Genomic DNA, 19,285 nt, shown 5'->3' on the forward strand with positions numbered 1-19,285 from the left:
TATATATTGCAAAATGGTCCCCACAGTAAGTTTAGTTAACATCTGTCACCACACATAGTTACAAAATTGATTTTTTCTTGCGCTGCAGCTTTGAAGGTCTATTCTTTTAGCAACTTTCAAATATGCAGTATAGTATTTATTATTAACTACAGTCACAATGTTGTAGGTTAAATCCCCATGACTTATTTTATAAGCGGATGTTTATCTTTTGCACCTTTCACCCATTTTGACCACTCCCCACCCCTTGTTTCTGGCAACCACTAACCTGTTCTCTGTATCTGTGAGCTTGCTTGCTTTGTTTGTTTATTTTGATTTCACATAAGATCATATGGGATTTGTCTTTCTCTGGCTGGCTGGTTTCACTTAACAGTACCTTCAGGGTCCATCCATGTTGTCACAAATAGCAAGATTTCCTTTTTTATGGCTGAGTAATATTGTCTTGTACATATGTACCATATTTTCTTTATCCTTTCATCCATTTATAGACAGGATGTCTTGACTATATCTTGACTATGTAAACAATGCTGCAGTGAACATGGGGTGCAGATATCATTTTGAGTTTGTGTTTTTATCTTCTTAATACCCAGAAGCTTTCATAAATACCCAGAATTGGAATTGCTGGGTCATACGGTGGTTTTATTTTTAAGTTTTTAAGGAACTTCCATATGGTTCTCCATAGCAGTTACACCAATTTACAGTGCCACCAGAAGCACACAAGAGTTTCCTTTCCTCCACCTCTTTGCCAACACGTCTTATTTCTTGTAACCATTCTAACAGGTAGGAGATGATAGCTCATTGTGGTTTTGATTTTCATTTACATGATGGTTAACACATCTTCATGTACCTGTTGGCCATCTGTTTGTATTCTTTAGAAAAATGTCAATTAAGATCTTCTGCCCGTTGTAAAAACATGTTTATTTTTGAGAGAGCAAGTGAGCATGAGTGGAGGAGGGGAAGAGAGAGAGGGAGATAGAGGACCCAAAGTGGGCTCTGCGTGGACAGCAGAGAGCCCGATATGGGGCTCGAGATCATGATCTGAACCGAAATCAGATGCTTAATCCATTGAGCCACCCAGACATCCCTCCTTCTGCTCATTTAAAAAAAATTTTTTTAATGTTTATTTACTTTTGAGAGAGAGAGAGACAGAGTGTGAGCGGGTGAGGGGCAGAGAGAGGGAGACACAGAATCTGAAGCAGGCTCCAGGTTCCAAGCTGTCAGCACAGAGCCCGACGCGGGGCTCGAACTCACAAACTGTTGAGATCATGACCTGAGCCGAGGTTGGACACTCAGCCGACAGAGCCACCCAGGCTCCCTCCTTCTGCTCATTTTTAATCAGATTATTTTTTTTCCATTGAGTTGCATGAGCTCTTTATATATTTTAGATATTAACTCCTTACCACATATATGATGTTCAAATATTTTCTTCGATTCAGTAGGTGGCCTTTTCATTTTGTTGATGGCTTCCTTTGCTGTGCAGAAGCTTTGTAGTTTGGTGTAGTCCCACTTGTTTATTTTTGCTTTCTGCTGCCTTTGCTTTTGGTGTCAGATCCAAAAAAATCATCACCAAGATCAATGTCTAGGGGCTTACACCTGTATTTACTTGCAGGAGTTTTATGGTTTCAAGTCTGTAGTCCATTCTGAGTGAATTTTTGTGCATGGTGTAAGATAGCTGTCCAGGTTGTTGAAGAGATTTATTTATCCATTTATTGAAGAGCTTGTCCTTTCTCTGTTATGTATTCTTGGCACTTTTGTCAGAAATGAAGTGACCATATTGCATGGGTTCATTTCTGGGCTCTCCTTTCTGTTCCATTGATATATGTGTCTGTTTTTATGCCAGTGCTATCCTGTTTTGAGTACTGTAGCTTTGTAATATAGTCTGAAACCAGGCTGTGTCACGTCCCTGGCTTTGTTCTTGTTTTTCGAGATTGCTTTGGCAATTTAGGTCTTTTGTAGTTCCATGCAAATTATAATTATTTGTTGTTTCTGTGAAAAATGCAATTGGAATTTAAATGGGAATTACATGGACTCTGTAGATTGCTTTGGTTCGTACGGACATGTTGACAGTAAATTCTTCTCATCCATGGACATGGAATATCTTAATATTCATTTGAGTCTTTGTATTCTTTCATGTCTTACGGCTTTCAGTGTGTCAGGTTTTGCATCTCCTTGGTTGAGATTTTTAAATTTCTCTTATGATTCAGTGTTAGTCTGTAGAAATACAACCGACCTTTGCTAAATTCATTTGTTTTAATAGTTACTTGGTGGACTCTTAGAGTTTTCTATATATAGTATCCTGTCATCCGCAATTAGTGACAATTTTACTTCTCTCTGAATTGGGTACCTTTTCTTTTTCCTGCCTGATTGCTGTGGCTGGGATATCCAGTGCTGTGTTGAATAAAAGTGGCAAGAGTGGCCATCTTTGTTTGGTTCCTGATTTTAGAGGAAAAGCTTTCGGCTTTTCACTATTATGATGTTAGCTGTGGGCTTGTCACACGCGACCTTTATTATGTTGAGGTATGTTCCCTCTGTAGCCATTTTGTTGAGAATGTTTGTCATAAATGGATGTTGAATTTTGTCTAATACTTTTTCTACATGTAGTGAGATGATCATATATTTATCCTTCATTTTGTTAATGTTGTGTGTCACATTGATGGAATATAGATGTTGAACCGTCCTTGTATCCTGGAATAAATCCCAACTGATCATGGTGCATGATTTTTTTTAACGTATTATTATATTCAGTTTGATAATACTTTGTTGAGGATATTTGCATCTGTGTTCACCAGGGGTACTGGCCTCTAATTTTCTTGTGGTGCCCTTAACTGGTTTTGGTATCAGGGTAATGCTGACCTTGTAAAAACAGTTTGGGAGGTTCTCTCCTTTTCTGTTTTTTAGGAAGCGTTTGATAAGTATTGGTATTCTTCTTTGAATGTTTGGGAGAATTCACTAGTGAAGTTGTCTGGATGTGACTTTTGATTGTTAGGCTATTGATTACTGACTTGATCTCCTTACTAGTAGTCAATCTAAGATTTTCTATTTCATCATAATTCAGTCTTGGTATGTTGTAGGTTTCTAGGTATTTATCCATTTATCTATTTCTTACATGTTGTCCAATTTCTTGGCATATAATTATTGATAGTATCTCTTATGAGCCTTCATATTTATATTGTATCACTTCTTTCATTACTGATTTTGAGTCCTGCTTTTTTCTGCTGAGTCTAGCTAAAGGTTTGTCAATTTTGTTTATCTTTTTAAGAACCAGCTCATAGTTTCATTGATCTTTTTTTTCCCCTCTATTTCATTAATTTCCGCTCTAATCTTGGCTACTTTCTTCCTTATGCTAAGGAAGTTAGTATACAAAGGACGTTGTCTCATTTGTTCTTTTTCTAGTTTTTTGAGGTGCAAAACTAGGTAATTTGGGATTTTTCTAGATTTTTCGTACAGGCATTTATCGCTGTGAACTTCCTTATTAGAATTGCTTCTGCTACATCCCCTAAGTTTTACTATGTTGTATTTCCATTTCCTTTTGTCTCCCCGTGTTTTGTTTTTTTTTTAATTTTATTTCTCTTTTGATTTCTTCTCTGACCCATTGGTTGCTCAGTGGTGTGTTGGGTAATCTCCGCATATTTTTGAATTTTCAGTTTCGTTCTGGCAATTGAGTTCTGGTCCTACCATTATAGTTGAAAATGATGCCTGATGTGACGTAAGTTTCCTTGAATTTGTGAAGAGTCGTCTCGTGCCTAGTATACGATCTATCCTGGAGAATGTTTTGTGTGAGTGCCTCTCTTGATCAGTTTTATGAACACTCTGTTTCCCTTTCTCCGGCAGTCATTTTCCAGAATTGACAAGAGAACCATCCTCAGATGATTTTTGGTAAGTGGATTCTAGCACTTCTTGATGTCTTAGTGGGAAGGGTTTTGGAACAATTCTCTATCGTCATTTTCGCTTAAATATTTTGTTAATAAAAGTTTCATATTTCTTTTTCCAAGAGAGAACCAAACTAAAATTAAACATGAATATGCTTTTAAAAGTAATAGCGGAACTACAAGGATTTAACGAGAAATAGCCAGTCCTTCCCTTGATACCTTCCATACTTCCTGCTTCCCAGCATAATGTCTTCAAAGTTGTGTCATACGTATTGTAGCCTGTATCAGAATTCTATTGACATGGAAGGCTGAGTCATATTCCATTGTCTGTATATACCACATTTTGTATAACCATTCATCTGATGATGGGCATTTGGTTTTTTCCTACTCTTGCCTGGTGTGTTTAATGCTGCCGTGCACATTGGTATAGAAGTATCTAGTCTCTGCTTTTAATTATTACGGGTATATACCTGAAAGCGGGATTGGCGGGTCGTGTGGTAGTTTTATGTTTGATTTTTTGAGGAGCCACCAAACTGTTTTCCACAGCAGCTCCACCATTTATATTCCTGGCAGCAACACACATTTTCCCCACATCCTCATAACACGTATTAATTTCTGTTTTTGTTTTCATGTACACAATAGCCATCTCAATGGGTGTGAAATGGTATCTCATTGTGGTCTTGATTGGCATTTCCCTTAGGACTAGTGATGGTGTGTGCTCATGTTTTAAGATTTATATACTAACAAAGCTGATTGGTAGGGCTACATGGGCAGGGGAGACCACGCAGTTGATGACTGACTGGTTTCCCTGTGGGATGATCGGCCGGGACCTGCAGTTTTAGTAGAGGATCTTTGGATGTCAGCCTCGGTCTTCTATGTGATCAGTCGTCTTCTCATGAGGAGAACTCTCCAGGCTGTAAATCTGGCTGTGGCTGTTAAAGGAGCTGAGCAGAGGCAGAGAGTTGGTGGTCATGAAGGATGCACTTAAGACTCCTGTCCTGGGAGAATTCCCTACCCTACCCGCTTGTGTGCCCCGTGTTGCTAGGTCCAAGACTACTCTGATTTGACTTCTCCAAACTGTAAACCTTCCATGGCTCTCTGAGTTCCAAAAAGTTCAGTTATCTGGCTGCATGGGATGAGGGGGAAGGTTCCTGGAGGCAGACTCTTCCTCAGATGGATCTGGAACCCCTCCTGCTTCCCACTTTCCCTTTATGGGACAGGCACCTCAGGCTGCCATTTGCTCAGCTTCCGCAAGATTCTGCTAGGGGCATCAGTTGGTATTCTAGTCTCTTCACTGCACAAGCTGTTGGTTTCTGCTCTGCTAAACTCCCACATCCAGAGTTCAGGCTGACCTTGGCTGTGGTCACTTCTTCCGTCGTCTTTGTTTCCAAGAAGGGGTTTCAGGAGGAAGTGGGGATACAGGAATATATTTAACCCTTCACATTTTCTTCAGTGTGATAGCAGCACACCGCCATTGTATCAAGTTTTATCGGTTCCTTTCTCACAATATTTGCCTCCTTCTCTCTTCTACGTGTGAGTTCTGACCATAAATGAATGCCTAGATACAATAATTGTTCCTATTTTACCTGCTTTGAGGTAAATACTCAGAAATTTTCCCTGGTAGATGTTAGAGAACAGCTAAAATGACAAAGTGTTGACCCCTGCCTCTGTTTTTTCTTGTAACTATGTCATTGTTTATAATGAACATATAAAATACTCTGCTTATAGTAAGGCTAAAGATTTTCTACCTCGAGGTCTGAAATAATATGCATTATTCCAAATCTTCAAAAGCTTAATATAAATCTATAGGCTTTTTAGGTGTGATTCTTCTTCAAGACAAATTCTTACTAGGTGTGGGTAGATTTTAAAGAAATTTTTGAACTGAGTATTTTCTGTTCTCTCTCACAGCCGGATACCTCCTCCCCCTAGTGACTCATGTGACTTTGATGATCCTAGGCTCTTGAAGAACATTGAAGATCATCATGTAAGGCCACTGTTTTGCTTCTAGAATGTCCCATAGCTTATGGTGTACTTTTATTTACGTGTATGTGTGCTGCCTTGAAATTTATAATTTTGGACCTTGGGGAGGAGATGTGGTTTTACTTTTCTGGAGTTAGTATTCAGGGAAGTGATCTGAAATAAATGCTCTGTGGTTAACACTCTGCCTGGTAATGCAAAGCTGAATTAAATATGTGGTGGAGCGGGGCGCCTGGGTGGCACAGTCGGTTGAGCGTCCGACTTCAGCCAGGTCGCGATCTCGCGGTCCGTGAGTTCGAGCCCCGCGTCAGGCTCTGGGCTGATGGCTCGGAGCCTGGAGCCTGTTTCCGATTCTGTGTCTCCCTCTCTCTCTGCCCCTCCCCCGTTCATACTCTGTCTCTCTCTGTCCCAAAAATAAACAAACATTGAAAAAAAAATTTAAAAAAAAAATGTGGTGGAGCTCTAAAGTCTCACGTCAAGATGAAGACGAGTCTCCATATGGAATTCGCCAACATTTCCGATTTCTCCTGCTCTTTAAGATTTCTGCAGTACCAATTTCTTCACGGTTGTGCATCTAAGAGGTCACGCATTTTGAAGGACACTTGCTTTATGCTTGGACCAGGAGAATTTAGGGAAGAAAAGGAGGGCAGAAGAGCATGTTGCATTTATAGCATCCTACTGCGTGCCAGACATTTGACGCGTATTTCCTTCAGCGCTGGAGTCACCCCGGAGAAGGGATAGGAAGCTGCATGGAAATATCGACTTGGCCAAGAGTTAGCAGCAAACAAAAGTAGATATGAGACTCAGAACCTAAGTCTGGTTGATTCTTAACTCTGACATCACATTATCTCTACTATTCTAACAAACCGGGATTAACTACAGGGTCGCCTAAATTCATTTGAAAAGGTACTTTGAAAAATACCAACTTAGAAAAGTCCTTAGGGATGAAGGCATTTTGCAACCCGTTTAATCAGTGTGAATTCCATCCGATTTTTTCTGAAAAAAATGTAACGTTAGGTAAACTTGAGCAAAATTAAAAGTTTATCATTCCAACATTTTGTTCAGATGCAGATCTATTTCAAACTTTCTCTAAATTCTCAGGAAATTTCCTGTTCTCTGCTGCACTTGCCCATTTGTTAACACTGAAATCTTCCTAGGCACGATTCTCAAATGCATGCATGTAAGGCACCCGCACCCACCAGCTGGGATGTGGACTTTCTGCCTCAGTCCCTGGTGATGCTGATGAAGTGGTCCCAGACCATACAGTGGATGCTGTTGAAGTCCATGCCCTGTATCATAGTCACAGGCATCGATGTGTTCTCTTTTTTTTGAATTAAAAAAAAAAAAATTTTTTTTAAAAAAATGTTTTTTTTAACGTTTATTTATTTTTGAGACAGAGAGAGACAGAGTATGAACGAGGGAGGGTCAGAGAGAGGGAGACACAGAATCTGAAACAGGCTCCAGGCTCTGAGCTGTCAGCACAGAGCCTGACGCGGGGCTCGAACTCATGGACCGCGAGATCGTGACCTGAGCCGAAGTCGGCCGCTTAACCGACTGGGCCACCCAGGCACCCCCAAAAAACTTTTTTTAACGTTTATTTATTTTTGAGACAGAGACAGAGCGTGAATAGGGAAGGGGCAGAGAGAGAGGGAGACACAGAATCCGAAACAGGCTCCAGGCTCTGAGCTGTCAGCCCAGAGCCCGACGCGGGGCTCGAATGCACACACCGCGAGATCATGACCTGAGCCGAAGTTGGACGCCTAACCGACTGAGCCACCCAGGCACCCCCTTTTTTTTTGAATTTTGGTAGTAGCCGTCTGGTCCAGCTGCTAGGCTAGAGGTTCTCCGAGCTGAAGAGTGGCATCTGAGAAGAAGCTTCTGTGGAGGGTGGCAGCTTAATCACGGATATCCAAGGCTTCATGGGCACAGTGAGGAATGCTGGAGTCCTCTGAAAGAGGACTCCAGCATTCCTGAATAGTGTTTAGAGGGTATTTAGGTGACTAAATGTGTGTGTTCAAGTTGGGGTGGAGAATGGGAAAGGAAGAAGGTGGAAGGGTGACCTAGAGGCTTGGGGAACTGCACTTAAGTCTCCTTTCAAGTTTGTTTTCCTGGCCCAGATCAGTGGGTGAGGAAACAGAGCAAGTGAGGTGAGCCTCGTGCTCGGGGTCCTTCAGAATCCCAGGGAAGGCTCAGAAATGGCATGCGAGTGGATCTGAATTTAAATAAGAGACTCATTCATCTACTCATTCATTTAGCAAACAGCTTAAGGGCCTGGTTGATATCAATCACCTTGCTAGGTACTGGGGGAAGAGACGAGTAAGAAAACATTCAGGGGATTTTTATTAGTTGGGGAAACAGATGTAAAATCATTAGGAGTCATTGTTTACCTTTGTGGCGTGGGGAGAGGGGTACGATACCTCTCCCCAAGAAAGCGATTTCATTTTGTGTAGATGGAGGAGTCTGATCTCTTGGGTGGGTGTTGGGGCTAACAGAATCGTTGAAATGTGGGCATCGTGGGCACCCACAGTGAATGGTAACTCGCATTCATCTAGAGTGTGGGCTGGTGTAGAAAATCAGTGCACAGGGGGCAAATCCTCATTTGGAGAAGAGATCGTGGGGAGACACTCTACATTTGCTGCTGGGATCCCCAATCTTGAAATCTTGAAATACCGAGCTCAGTTAATTTGTATATACGTACAGATGTTCTCTTCAAAGCTGAACCCGTGCATGGGTGCTGTTTCTGACCATCGGTCACATGCTCGGTCCTCTTTTGGCATTCGAGTGGAGACCTGAGATGTATCAGGATACTCTAACAGGAGCATTTCCTGCCCCGGGGCCAGTGGCATGCATTTCTGGAAGGAACCCTACTCTCTGGAGAAGTTAGTGCTGCTTTTTTTCATCCATTGCCACCTCACCATCTGCCGTCCTGAGCCATATTTCCTTTCATTCCAGTGGGAAGGCCGTTGAGAGTAGTGGGGCAGGGCCAGCACCATTTTCATAAGGGAATCCCTGGCTCAGTGAGGTTATCATAAACATCGATGAACACATGGAGACTTTAAAATTTTTTTTTTAAACGTTTATTTATTTTTGAGACAGAGACCGATCATGAACAGGGGAGGGGCAGAGAGAGAGGGAGACACAGAATCGGAAGCAGGCGCCAGGCTCTGAGCCATTAGCCCAGAGCCCGACGCGGGGCTAGAACTCATGGACCGCGAGATCGTGACCTGAGCCGAAGTCGGACGCTTAACCGACTGAGCCACCCAGGCGCCCCAAACACATGGAGACTTTAAAGGATATTTTAATAATCTGGACACTCAGAGTTCACTGAGGGTGTGATACGGCCATGGACTGGAGAATTTATTTTCTATTATTTTAGCAAAAGCCTACTTGCCTATGTTCACCACTTTTTAAAGGTGTGCTTGAAGCCTTCTAGGGTATTCTACATCTTGGCTACTGTGTTAATTACCCCACTGACATTTAACATGTAGCTCGACTATAAATAATGAGGACCATAGGCTACAGTATTTTTCTTTCAGAAAATCGGGATTAGATTTAATGTACTTCATGGATTTTTAAAACATTTTAAGTACAGAGCCTCTTAGATCACTTGGTTATTTTGCCAAAATAGGATTGAAGAGAGGGAAGAAGCATTTCAGGATTTTAGCCTATGGATATCCCACATTCCTATCTAAATTGTCTTGGGACCGTTGACTAAAATTAAAGCATTTGGGCCAAGAAAACCTTTGCTTTCCTCCCAAGGGAATACCTCCATATGCTACAGATTTTTTGTTTTTCCTGGGTCATCATTTCTGATTTTCTGGGTCCTTTAGGACTATGTTTTAAGCTTTGTGTAGGCTGATAGCCAAGGTGGAATTTGCCTATTAAAGAATCCACCTACGGAAAATTTCAAGGAAGAAGTTCATGTGGTCCTTTGTTTACATTGCTAACCAATGACTTCCTATTTGTGGGATAATTTCCCAAAGATTTACCAAGGAAGAACACATATGGGTTTTTCTTTTTTTTTTTTTTTTTGAGTCATTATGCCTAAGACTTTTGAGCTTGAGTCTTGAAGAAGAAATTATTTGTGTATGTAAGTACTTTATAGCTGTGATTTGGCATGCCAATTTTAGACATGCCTACTTTTCTATGTTTTACATTCATCAAATACTCATTTCTAGATATAGAAAGCATTTTGTGCAGATTAAAATCTCTTAAATGGAGGACAGGTATTTTATGATTATGAGGTACCTTAAATAGGCAAATTCATAGAGGCAGAGCAGAATAGAGGTTATTAGGGGTCAGGGAAGGTGAGAATGGGGAGTTACTATTTGACGGGTACAGAGTTTGGGAAGATGGGAGTTTTGGGTGTAGATATAGTCGTGGGTACACAGCAGTGTGTCTTTAATGTCCCTGAATCATGCCCTTACAGATGGTTAAAATGATAAATAGTATCTATTTCTCCACATGCAAAAGCTTTAACTTCTAAAAAGATATGTATACATGCATGCGTGCCTAGTCCAACAATCATTTCTTCGAAGTTATAAAACCCTTTTCTTGGAAGTTACAGAAAGGAAAAAGTTTATTTCCAAACATGGAACACTCGTTTCAAATATACTGCAAACCTCTCATCCATAGGCTGCGCATGGTTTGTCTCCTTTCCCTCATTTATTAGAGAATGCCAGGTTAACTAGAGAACCAAAGTTAGAACAGTTTTGTTTTAGGGATTTTTCCTTTTTGGATCTTTAAGAATGTTGTCTGGCCTACCACTCAAAGTGGAAACTTAATTTGAGTGTGTGCGCGACTGTTCTTATTAGCTGTCAGAAAGATTTTACTATTTGCCATGAATCAAAGACCCTCTTTCCTACTACACTGTGGGATGAGATGTTGTGCCAGATACGATCGTTCTCAGAGGCAGGAGAAAGCAGTCTTTTCTTGTCCCCCTGCATGCTACGTTTTTATGTATCATGGTTTCTAGCTCGTTAAATTGTTGAATTGTCTGTGGAACCGGTTGTTGCTGAGTACCATTTATATCAAAGAGAGAAAACAATAAGCTCAGGTCAATTAATTACCAGTGTAAGGCACAGTATGAAAGCCAGAGTCGTCCTTGGGAGCCTGTAAATACTTCCTTCAGTTCCTGCCGCCTAGGCCAATATTGCCAAAGACCAGGCCCAAGACCTAATGGTCAAAGTGGCGGAACTTCTTAGAAAGCTGAATGGGAAGCCTCACAAAGTCATCCGCATCAAAGTCTGGTAGGATCGAGACCCTGGGACTAGGGTTGGGCTCTTCTGGGTAGATGCACCTGAGAACCTGAGACCCCCAGGTTCCTCTGTAACTTCTGGGCCTGCGGACGTGGCCACCTGCCCTTAGGTTAAAGAACAGACAAGGTGTAGAGGAAATGCTAGGACGGACGATGGAAGAGAAAGAGCAGGGACTCACCCGCCTGGCGCGTCCGCTCTCGGTGTACTGATCCAACGTAGAAGATGCTAGCTTCCTTCCCCCTGCTCCTTGACCAGGTCTCGGCTAAAGCAGGTGGTCTTGCTGCAAAGTGCTGATCTTCCTCCGGGTCTGCCCCCACCTCCCACCTGAGCCACTAGATCAAGCCTGGGGACACATTTCAGCACAGCAGACGGGGGTGATGATGGCCCGCTAGTTTGGAAGAGGGGTTATTCACCAAAGGGGCTGCAGGGCCTGGTAATTGCTACCAGTGAGAACGGGGAGAGCGTGACTGAGAGAGGGACATGATCGAAAGCTGCACAAGAGAGAGAGTGTTGGAGTGTGGGACTCTTCTGCTGCTCTCTCTTGGAGAGCCAGTTCTCTGAGCCGCTGTGACGACTCTTAGAAACTCGGAAGGAGTGGTGGCCTTTATATAAAAAGCAATTTATTTTCACTGCAGAAACACTTAGAGAATACAGAGTATTTTTTTAACCCCCTAAATCGCTTCTGTCCTTTGCTGCCAAGTACTGTTAACATTTCCGTCTATTCCTTTCCGTTATCTTTCTCTGTGTGCACATGTGAACACACACAGAAATTCACTGCAGATGCCGAGATCGTGCTGCATGTAAAGTTTTTACTAATCCTACCTTCTCAAGAAATTAACAGTATAAATGTATCTGCAAACACTGATATTCCTGGAGATGGTCACCTTTAATTTCAGCAAACGATTCCCTGATATGTTGGAGTCACTGGAGCTGATTCCCCAGCACCCTTTGCCGTGTAGACCTTGGGGAATTTGTAAATCCTCTAACTTACTTGATTTCACTGAACCGTAGTTGAACGTGCATTTTCTTTTCCTGAAGGCGGATAAGAAGTAGCCGTGTGAGCGGTTATGTTTCGCTGCCACATGGCTGCTCTTCAGTCTCATTGACGGGTCAGGGGAGAAACTCAAAATGTTTTCAGATACCGATCACTGTCCATTTGTGACTGAGAAACTAAAAACAAAAACTCTGCAGAAATCAGAAAACATAGAGTTGCCTCCTGATCAGTGAAAAGACAAATCTGTCTCAAATTTATAGCCAGCTGCCTATCAAAAAGTGAAATATAAAAGACCTTGGCGTTCAAATAACGTGAGGACAAGGAGGCCCGGTATCACTGCTGGCTTCGAACATTGTCCTTAGAGTGCTAGCCTGGGTGGGCCAGTAAGAACTCAAGTGTATATGTTAGAAAAGATAAAGGAACATGCTGTCATCTGTGGATGATGTGATAAGTGTCTGCCTTAAAACCCAGGAGAGTCAACTGAAACTCAGAGAGCTGGTAAGGGGTTCATTACAAGCGACACTAAATGCACTTACAAAACTCAGTGTTGGTCCTTCTATCTGAACAGACTCTTGTGAAATATAATAGAAATAAGATCCTATTCATAACATAAAAAGCAATAGATAAGATGTCTAGTACCGTTCTCACATAGAGTAGGCATGTAGGTATTTTTTGAATGAATAAAAAATTAACAAGATTAATAAAATATGCCAGGGCCTATAGTTAGAAGTATTAGAAGCCTTTAATCAATAGGAAAGCTTTCTGTGTTCTTAGATGGGTAAACAGTATTACGATGGCATTTCTCCATTATTTCTATAATCTAATCCCAATGAAAATCATGAGGAGTGTGTGTGTAGGATGGGAGAAAGATACTAAATACGTATCCAGGACGGCTTTTTTTTCTTTTTTTTTTTTAAGTGATAGGGATGCACTGCCTTATAGCTTTTAAGCAATTATTAGGTTAAAGAACAGACAAGGTGTAGAGGAAATGCTAGGACAATGGAAGAGAAAGAGCAGGGACTCACCCGCCTGGCGCGTCCGCTCTCGGTGTACTGATCCAACGTAGACTTGAACGCCTTCTGTCTGCTGGGTCTGGGGTTACGTTCTTGAGGAAGACAGGTGACCTTCTGGCACGCCGGCGCCTCCCAGACGTGGGGAAGCCACACGTGAGCGGCAGGATTGTGCGAGGCGTTTGGAGCAAGCGAGGCGGGCGCTGGGGGAACTCTAGGAGGGGCGCGTGCTGCCTCCTCGCTCTCCTCTGACCCCAGGGTTCGTACGTTAAGAACGATGTTCCGAGACGGGTGGTAGGGGACTTCTCAGGTGAAGTGACCGTCGAATGGAAGCAGAGAGGATGAGTAAGAATTGGCTTCGAGCAGGTGGAGGGGCCAAGGGGCAGTGGGACGGACGGAGGCCTGTCGGAAGACCTACGGACCAGACCGGCTGGTGGAGCACCCAGGAGGGGAGAGGCGGGAGGAGGTGGAGCTGGGTGGAGAGCAGCTGCCACCCAGAGGGTGGCATCGTGGGGGACGTGGGGTCCACGCTAGGGCCTCGACCTGTGTTCGAAAGGGGGCCAAAAGCCAGTAGCGGGCTCTAAGCAGGGGATGGCTGAATCTAACCCTGCTGTATGCCAGCGGTGTTTTAACAGATGATCGCCTTGCCTCATGTCTGTAGCCCACAGCTCCGTGCATACAGGAGTTCCTCACCCTTCTGGCCGTGTGCCACACCGTCGTCCCTGAGAAGGATGGAGATAACATCATCTACCAGGCTTCTTCCCCAGGTGAGGGCTCTGGGCCGGGTGTGCCCTGCTATCCCCTTTTCTGGAGGCTTGGCTGTCTGCATTTACTTGTGGAGGGTGCGGTAGGGAGGTCGGCTTCACGAAGACCCCACTATTTACCTCTGGCCTCACGCAGCGTACAGGTTATGGTCACAAGCGATAAAGCCACAGAAAGGTGGCGCTGGGCCCTCCTGACTCTGTAACACTGTGACCACGATGGGAGGCCCCAGGCCATCTTGCAGCTCCTAGCAGAAGTCCCTTGCAAAAATAACATAGCAATCACTATTGCTCATAAGAGGCTACATGCAGTGGAAGAGAAAGATCAAATCATAATTTCAGCTTGGAACATACCTGTCTTTGAGTCCTCTGAAAATTTGTTGAAGTGTATTGTGAATGTTGTGCCATGTATGTGTCAGTGATCTTCAGTTTACCGGAACGTTTAACCTGAACGCTACTATTCTCCAATAATTTTGAGTAAAGGAAAAATCATCATAAAGCAAAAAAAAAAAAAAAGTCCCTGCACTGGACAAAACTCTCAGGGGAGGGTGGCCTGGCTTCCCTGTTCACCCTCTGCCCGTCATAGATTCTCCAGCTGCTGATGAAGCTGGGTGCTGACTCTCGACCCGCTTCCTGGAGCTCTGAATCCTACCATACTAGAAGTGAAACGCTGCCTCGCAAGGACGAGATGGGTTAGTCAGGAAGCCATGGGAATGTAGCTTAAGTTCCTTAAGGAGAACTTGACCCCAATGGAGGATAGTGGGTATACCAGCACTCTTGTCCCGACGATCAGCTTTAGGTCCTGTCTTTCCCACCTAACGAAAGTGCTGCCTTCGGGATCCTGGTGGCGGACTGAGCGAGCGCCTCCTAAATCCTGAGTCCTTACCCTTGTGTGCTTAGGCTGGGCCTCTCTAGCTGCTGCTGATCTGCTTAATGTGTAAGATAATACGTGCTCCACAGAATTCTGCCATTACCTGCGATTAGTCAATGCCTTGTCAACTCTATTGACAGATGAAGCCGCTTTGGTGAAGGGAGCTAGGAAGCTGGGTTTTGTCTTCACCGCCAGAACGCCGTACTCGGTCATCATAGAAGCCGTAAGTGACGAGCCCGGGTACCTCTTGACATTGTATGTCACCTCCTTTTTTGAAGACTGTGTTTGAAATAGCGTGTCTGATGTAAACACGATAGCTACATTTCTTCTTTTTTTTTCCCCCCTCCCGTGAGGATTAGGCCCCGTTGCAAAACTGCGGGCATGACGGGATTCTGTCAGCTTATTCATGTTGTGTTGCGGGCATTTTTCTCTCAGAGATACTTCTCCACAAGTCTTGCATGTGCTGGTGTGATTTGTAGTAAAGAACCTAGCAAGCCTGCTCTTGGTTTTGTCATAGGGAAATAAGCACGTGGCCCACTTGTCCTGAGGACAGGATCTGTGACTCTGTCTCTGTAACCTTGGCACGTAGAGTTCTTGCCCAGCACAGCCCTTGGCGCATTAGCTTCGGTCTCCCTGGCGGGGGGAGAGGCAAGTTGGCACTTAAGATCTTTGTTATTTACACGAGTTTTTCTTTTCCCTACAGTCAAGGGATTTGTTTATTTTATGATTGTTTTGTTTTCTATTTGTATGGTTTTTTTGAGTTTGGCTGCTCAGGAAGCCTGAGGGAGAAATTTGGTGACAGGAAAAAATGGAAATCAAGTATAACATCCAGTAGGGACCCTTGAGGCAGGTAACGGGGGAAATTGATGGTTGGGACTGGCAATGCCCTGGCATTTTTGATGCTGACCGTTAGAAGGGCTGCATTTCGCTACAGTCTGTGTTGATGAAGGGCCTGGAAGCAGTCACTGACAGAATTCTCTCTCCTCTGCCTTCCTGCACCCCTCAATTTGGGGAGGACGGACGGATTATAACGGTTTTTGCCTTTATGTATCTTGTGTCTCTAGACCTTGCTGATGCACTTGAAATTCACTACTAACTTACATAGCTGTTATCGTTCCTAACTTGGCAGTGTTCCATTTTTTTCTTGTACTTAGAAATGCGAAACCTAGAAAATACCAGACCTCGACAGAGTGCCCATTTCTTGGCGTTTTCGTGTTCCTGTCTTCTGGAGGACAGAGATGAAATCATAATTATTTTTACTTCATTTTAATCACCAGCAAGTCTCGCTTAGGGAAAGGTGCAGTCATTAGAGGTGGAGCCAAGCAACAGACTGAATACAGAATTTCCTTTGTGGACGGTTTTCAAGCCTTCGCCCCCCTCAGTTTGGGGAGACTCAGAACCTTCGATGTATGATCTGCTGTCGCACGAGTGCTGCTGGTTTCTGTGCATTGCGGCGGTGGGGACTGGAGGCGGGACAGACTGACTGGGCACGAGTGGGAGAGACAAGGAGACAAGGCTGCTTCTGCTTTGCTCAGAAGAGCGGCTAAATACAGGGAAGCCAGGGAGCCCACTGACCTTGTCATCACAGTGGTAGATGTCGGTGAAGGGTGGATGGGCACCCCTCTGTCATTTTATTAGCCCATTAAGGCCACGTGTCTGGGAGTACATGAGACTCTCTGACTAGTTCAGGGCCATAAATAATACCTTCGAGATCCCGTTCAGCCAGAGTGTCCTCAAACCCCACCTTCTCAAGTTGGTTACCAGCTGTTGCCATGAAGTGGCCGCTACTGATCATCTTAATGGCCGAGTCCGTGGGATGCACGTGGTTGCCCAGTGGTTGATCTGAGAGCAGAGAGGGGTTAGCACCTGGCAGTCACAGCGCTTGGGCCGATTTGCGGGGTAATGGTGGGCACGCTTCTGAGTGGGCCTCTGAGGAAGTTGGGGCAGCCTGAGGAGAAAGAACCGGATGAGGAGGGTCACTGGTTGTATCTCTGGGTGTGAGGGGAGTTGTGCACAGGAGAGTAATGATGCCTCAGGTTTCCCTGGATAATTGGCTTCATTCATTACTTCTCTCAAGCCTGAGGGACACGTTGGTGAGGAGGCCACACGCTCAGTGGCAGAAATAAGATTCTGACTCCTACCTATGGAACTTCAAGGCCCACGTGCTTTTCACCGCGATGTATTGGGGAAATAGAGAGCAGGTTTGATTAAGGAGTTTGGCAACGGTCCACACAGCCTGGAACCTTCCGGGAAAAATCGAGAACATTGAGGTTCCAGCTTTGAAGAACTTGAAGAAAAATAACATTTGATGAATTGCTCTAAAATCTTATGCAGATCCATAATCCTTATTTCTAAATTGCGAACCCAGGAAGCTTTGGATTCCAAAAAAGTTTTCTCCTGTATTTGGGGAATAGGCATCTGGCAGCAAAACTTAGCCAGAACTGACATGAGGCCGTTTATGGTCTTAGGAATCTCCGTGTCCTACGTTTTGCTGTGGAAAATTGATGTGTTGGATTTTAGGGCGTTGTGGCCACGTAAGCCTCTGGGGAAATCATGCCACATGGTGTATGTGTGCATTTTTAATAAAATGTATAAAATTCGGAATTCAGAAGCATGACTGGCCCCAAGGTTTCAGGTGTTCTTGGAAAGGAGGGTCAGCCAGCTGTTGTGATGTCCTAGAGAAGAATGAGAAGCTTCTACCAGAAGGGGGAGCTATGACCCCACCTGACTGGCTTGTGGGAACCCTGTACCTGTTGAAAAGGCCTTGGCAGGGGGATAGAGATGGAGAGAGAATGAGGTGGGGAGGAGGGAGAGCGGGAGAGGTAATCCATGTGTATGTATTACAGAGAGGGAGGGTGAGAGGGATATGTGTGTGTGGATTATATACAGAGAGAGAGCGCTGGGAGGAGGAGGAGGGACGGGGAGATGTGTGTATAGAGAGGTTTACGACTGGGGAGACTGTTGTTTTGAGATTTTAATACTTGGCACCTCAGGTAAGAGCCTGTTTTTCTTCCTTTAGATGGGACAGGAACAGACATTTGGAATCCTTAACGTCCTGGAATTTTCTAGGTATGCTTCTCCTTCATGCGCCGGAATAAAATACTTGCGTATATATTTAACAGCTTCATCAGAGTGTTTGCAAGATTGTATGATCCGATTAAATACAGCACTTAGGTATTAACGTTACTGAGTAGATCTCCACAGTCCCTCTCCTGTCTGGAATTTGGGACGTTCTGTAAAGAGAGTGAAGCAGGTCATTTTCCTGTGCGTGCGCGCGTGTGTTTTCCCCGAGTGAAGCACTGTGCTCCCATAGCCTCCTGTTTCTGTAGGTTTCCAGACCCGCTGTTCTGGCATCAGCAGCCGCGGACACGTCTGCATACTTTGGAGTGTGTGGTGGGGAGGGCCTTATTTCTGTTGGTTTTTCCCAAGTCCCGTGAGGTGGTGCCTCGTGCTTTATCTAAGCACTCTCATGCCAGACCTGGGGCACTGACAAGCCAAGACAGGTAAGATCAGTCCATCCCCATCGGAGGCTTTGTCTGAGTTGGGCACTGGTTCTGTCTGTGTGCCAGCTCATTCTTCCCCAGGGTGGTTTATCTAATTTTCAGGCCCAGGAATATTTGTTGATTATTTGCTTCCCGAGATCATTCCTGGTTTGTCCTTTTGAAAAATCTTAATGTTTTGTTCCTTGCCTTCTCAACACTGACTGTCAGTACGAGAGCAAAGTTCTTTTGCTACCTCGAGAGCCTGTTTTCCAATGATTAAACCTTGGGTTTTTTTAATAACCTTTGTTGAATGATTTCACACATTGTTTATTCTGTCTGCTTTATAAGCTGTTTGAAAAAGATCAGTTTTAAAATTTTTTTTTTATGTTTTTATTTTTGAGAGAGAGAGAGAGAGAGAGACAGAGTGCAAACAGGGGAGGGGTAGAGAGAGGAGACACAGGATCTGAAGCAGGTTCCAGGCTCTGAGCTGTCGGCACAGGGCTCGAACTCGCGGACCATGGAGATTGTGACCTGAGCCAAAGTCAGACCCTTAACAGACTGAGCCACCCAGGCACCCCTGAAAAAGATCAGTTTTGTAACCCTCTTGTAGGAAATGCTTTCCAGCCCTAGTCTTTAGTTTTAGGACTGAAAACTTGAACTTTGGTGGGTCAAGAGCCCTTGTGGCTGCGTATTCAGAGGGGAAGAACGATGGTTGATAACAGCAGTGGTTCATAGAGGGAGTAGGAGACAGCGTCCCTGTGGGTGGAGGTGAGGAACATACTAAACATTGCTCCGGACTTTTTGTGCCCCGTCTCTTACTGGTGTCCTGGAAACTGTGCTGTTATGCGGCTGTGTTAACTGGGACGAGCAGTTATTGGAGGGACAAGGAGGAGGAAAGGGAATTAAATTAAAGCAGGTGAATATGGACGTGAGGATGTTTTAAAAACTTATGGGAGAACATGCGGGAATAAAAGATCACTTATAGCTGTGGTTCTATTTCTTTTTAGTGGACTCCTCTTCTTCCCAGCGCCACTTAATCGTGACCACACTCCTTTGCGGTACCTGG

The 19,285-nt window shown here is 44.1% G+C and overlaps 1 protein-coding gene across 3 annotated transcripts in view; it reads left to right on the forward strand.

Moving 5' to 3' along the window:
* The window catches only part of LOC106988928 (phospholipid-transporting ATPase IB), a 624,663-nt gene that overhangs the window by 165,226 nt on the left and 440,152 nt on the right, over positions 1-19,285 (forward strand). For all 3 annotated transcript variants that reach the window (XM_027064563.2, XM_027064562.2, XM_027064561.2), the window contains exons 15-19: positions 3,829-3,873; positions 5,775-5,850; positions 13,767-13,872; positions 14,878-14,960; positions 17,757-17,806. In XM_027064563.2, coding sequence (XP_026920364.1) covers positions 3,829-3,873; positions 5,775-5,850; positions 13,767-13,872; positions 14,878-14,960; positions 17,757-17,806 — 360 coding nt within the window. The remainder of the gene's footprint in view (positions 1-3,828; positions 3,874-5,774; positions 5,851-13,766; positions 13,873-14,877; positions 14,961-17,756; positions 17,807-19,285) is intronic.

Source organism: Acinonyx jubatus, chromosome A1 (assembly GCF_027475565.1).
Source record: "Acinonyx jubatus isolate Ajub_Pintada_27869175 chromosome A1, VMU_Ajub_asm_v1.0, whole genome shotgun sequence".
Lineage (NCBI taxonomy): Eukaryota > Metazoa > Chordata > Mammalia > Carnivora > Felidae > Acinonyx > Acinonyx jubatus.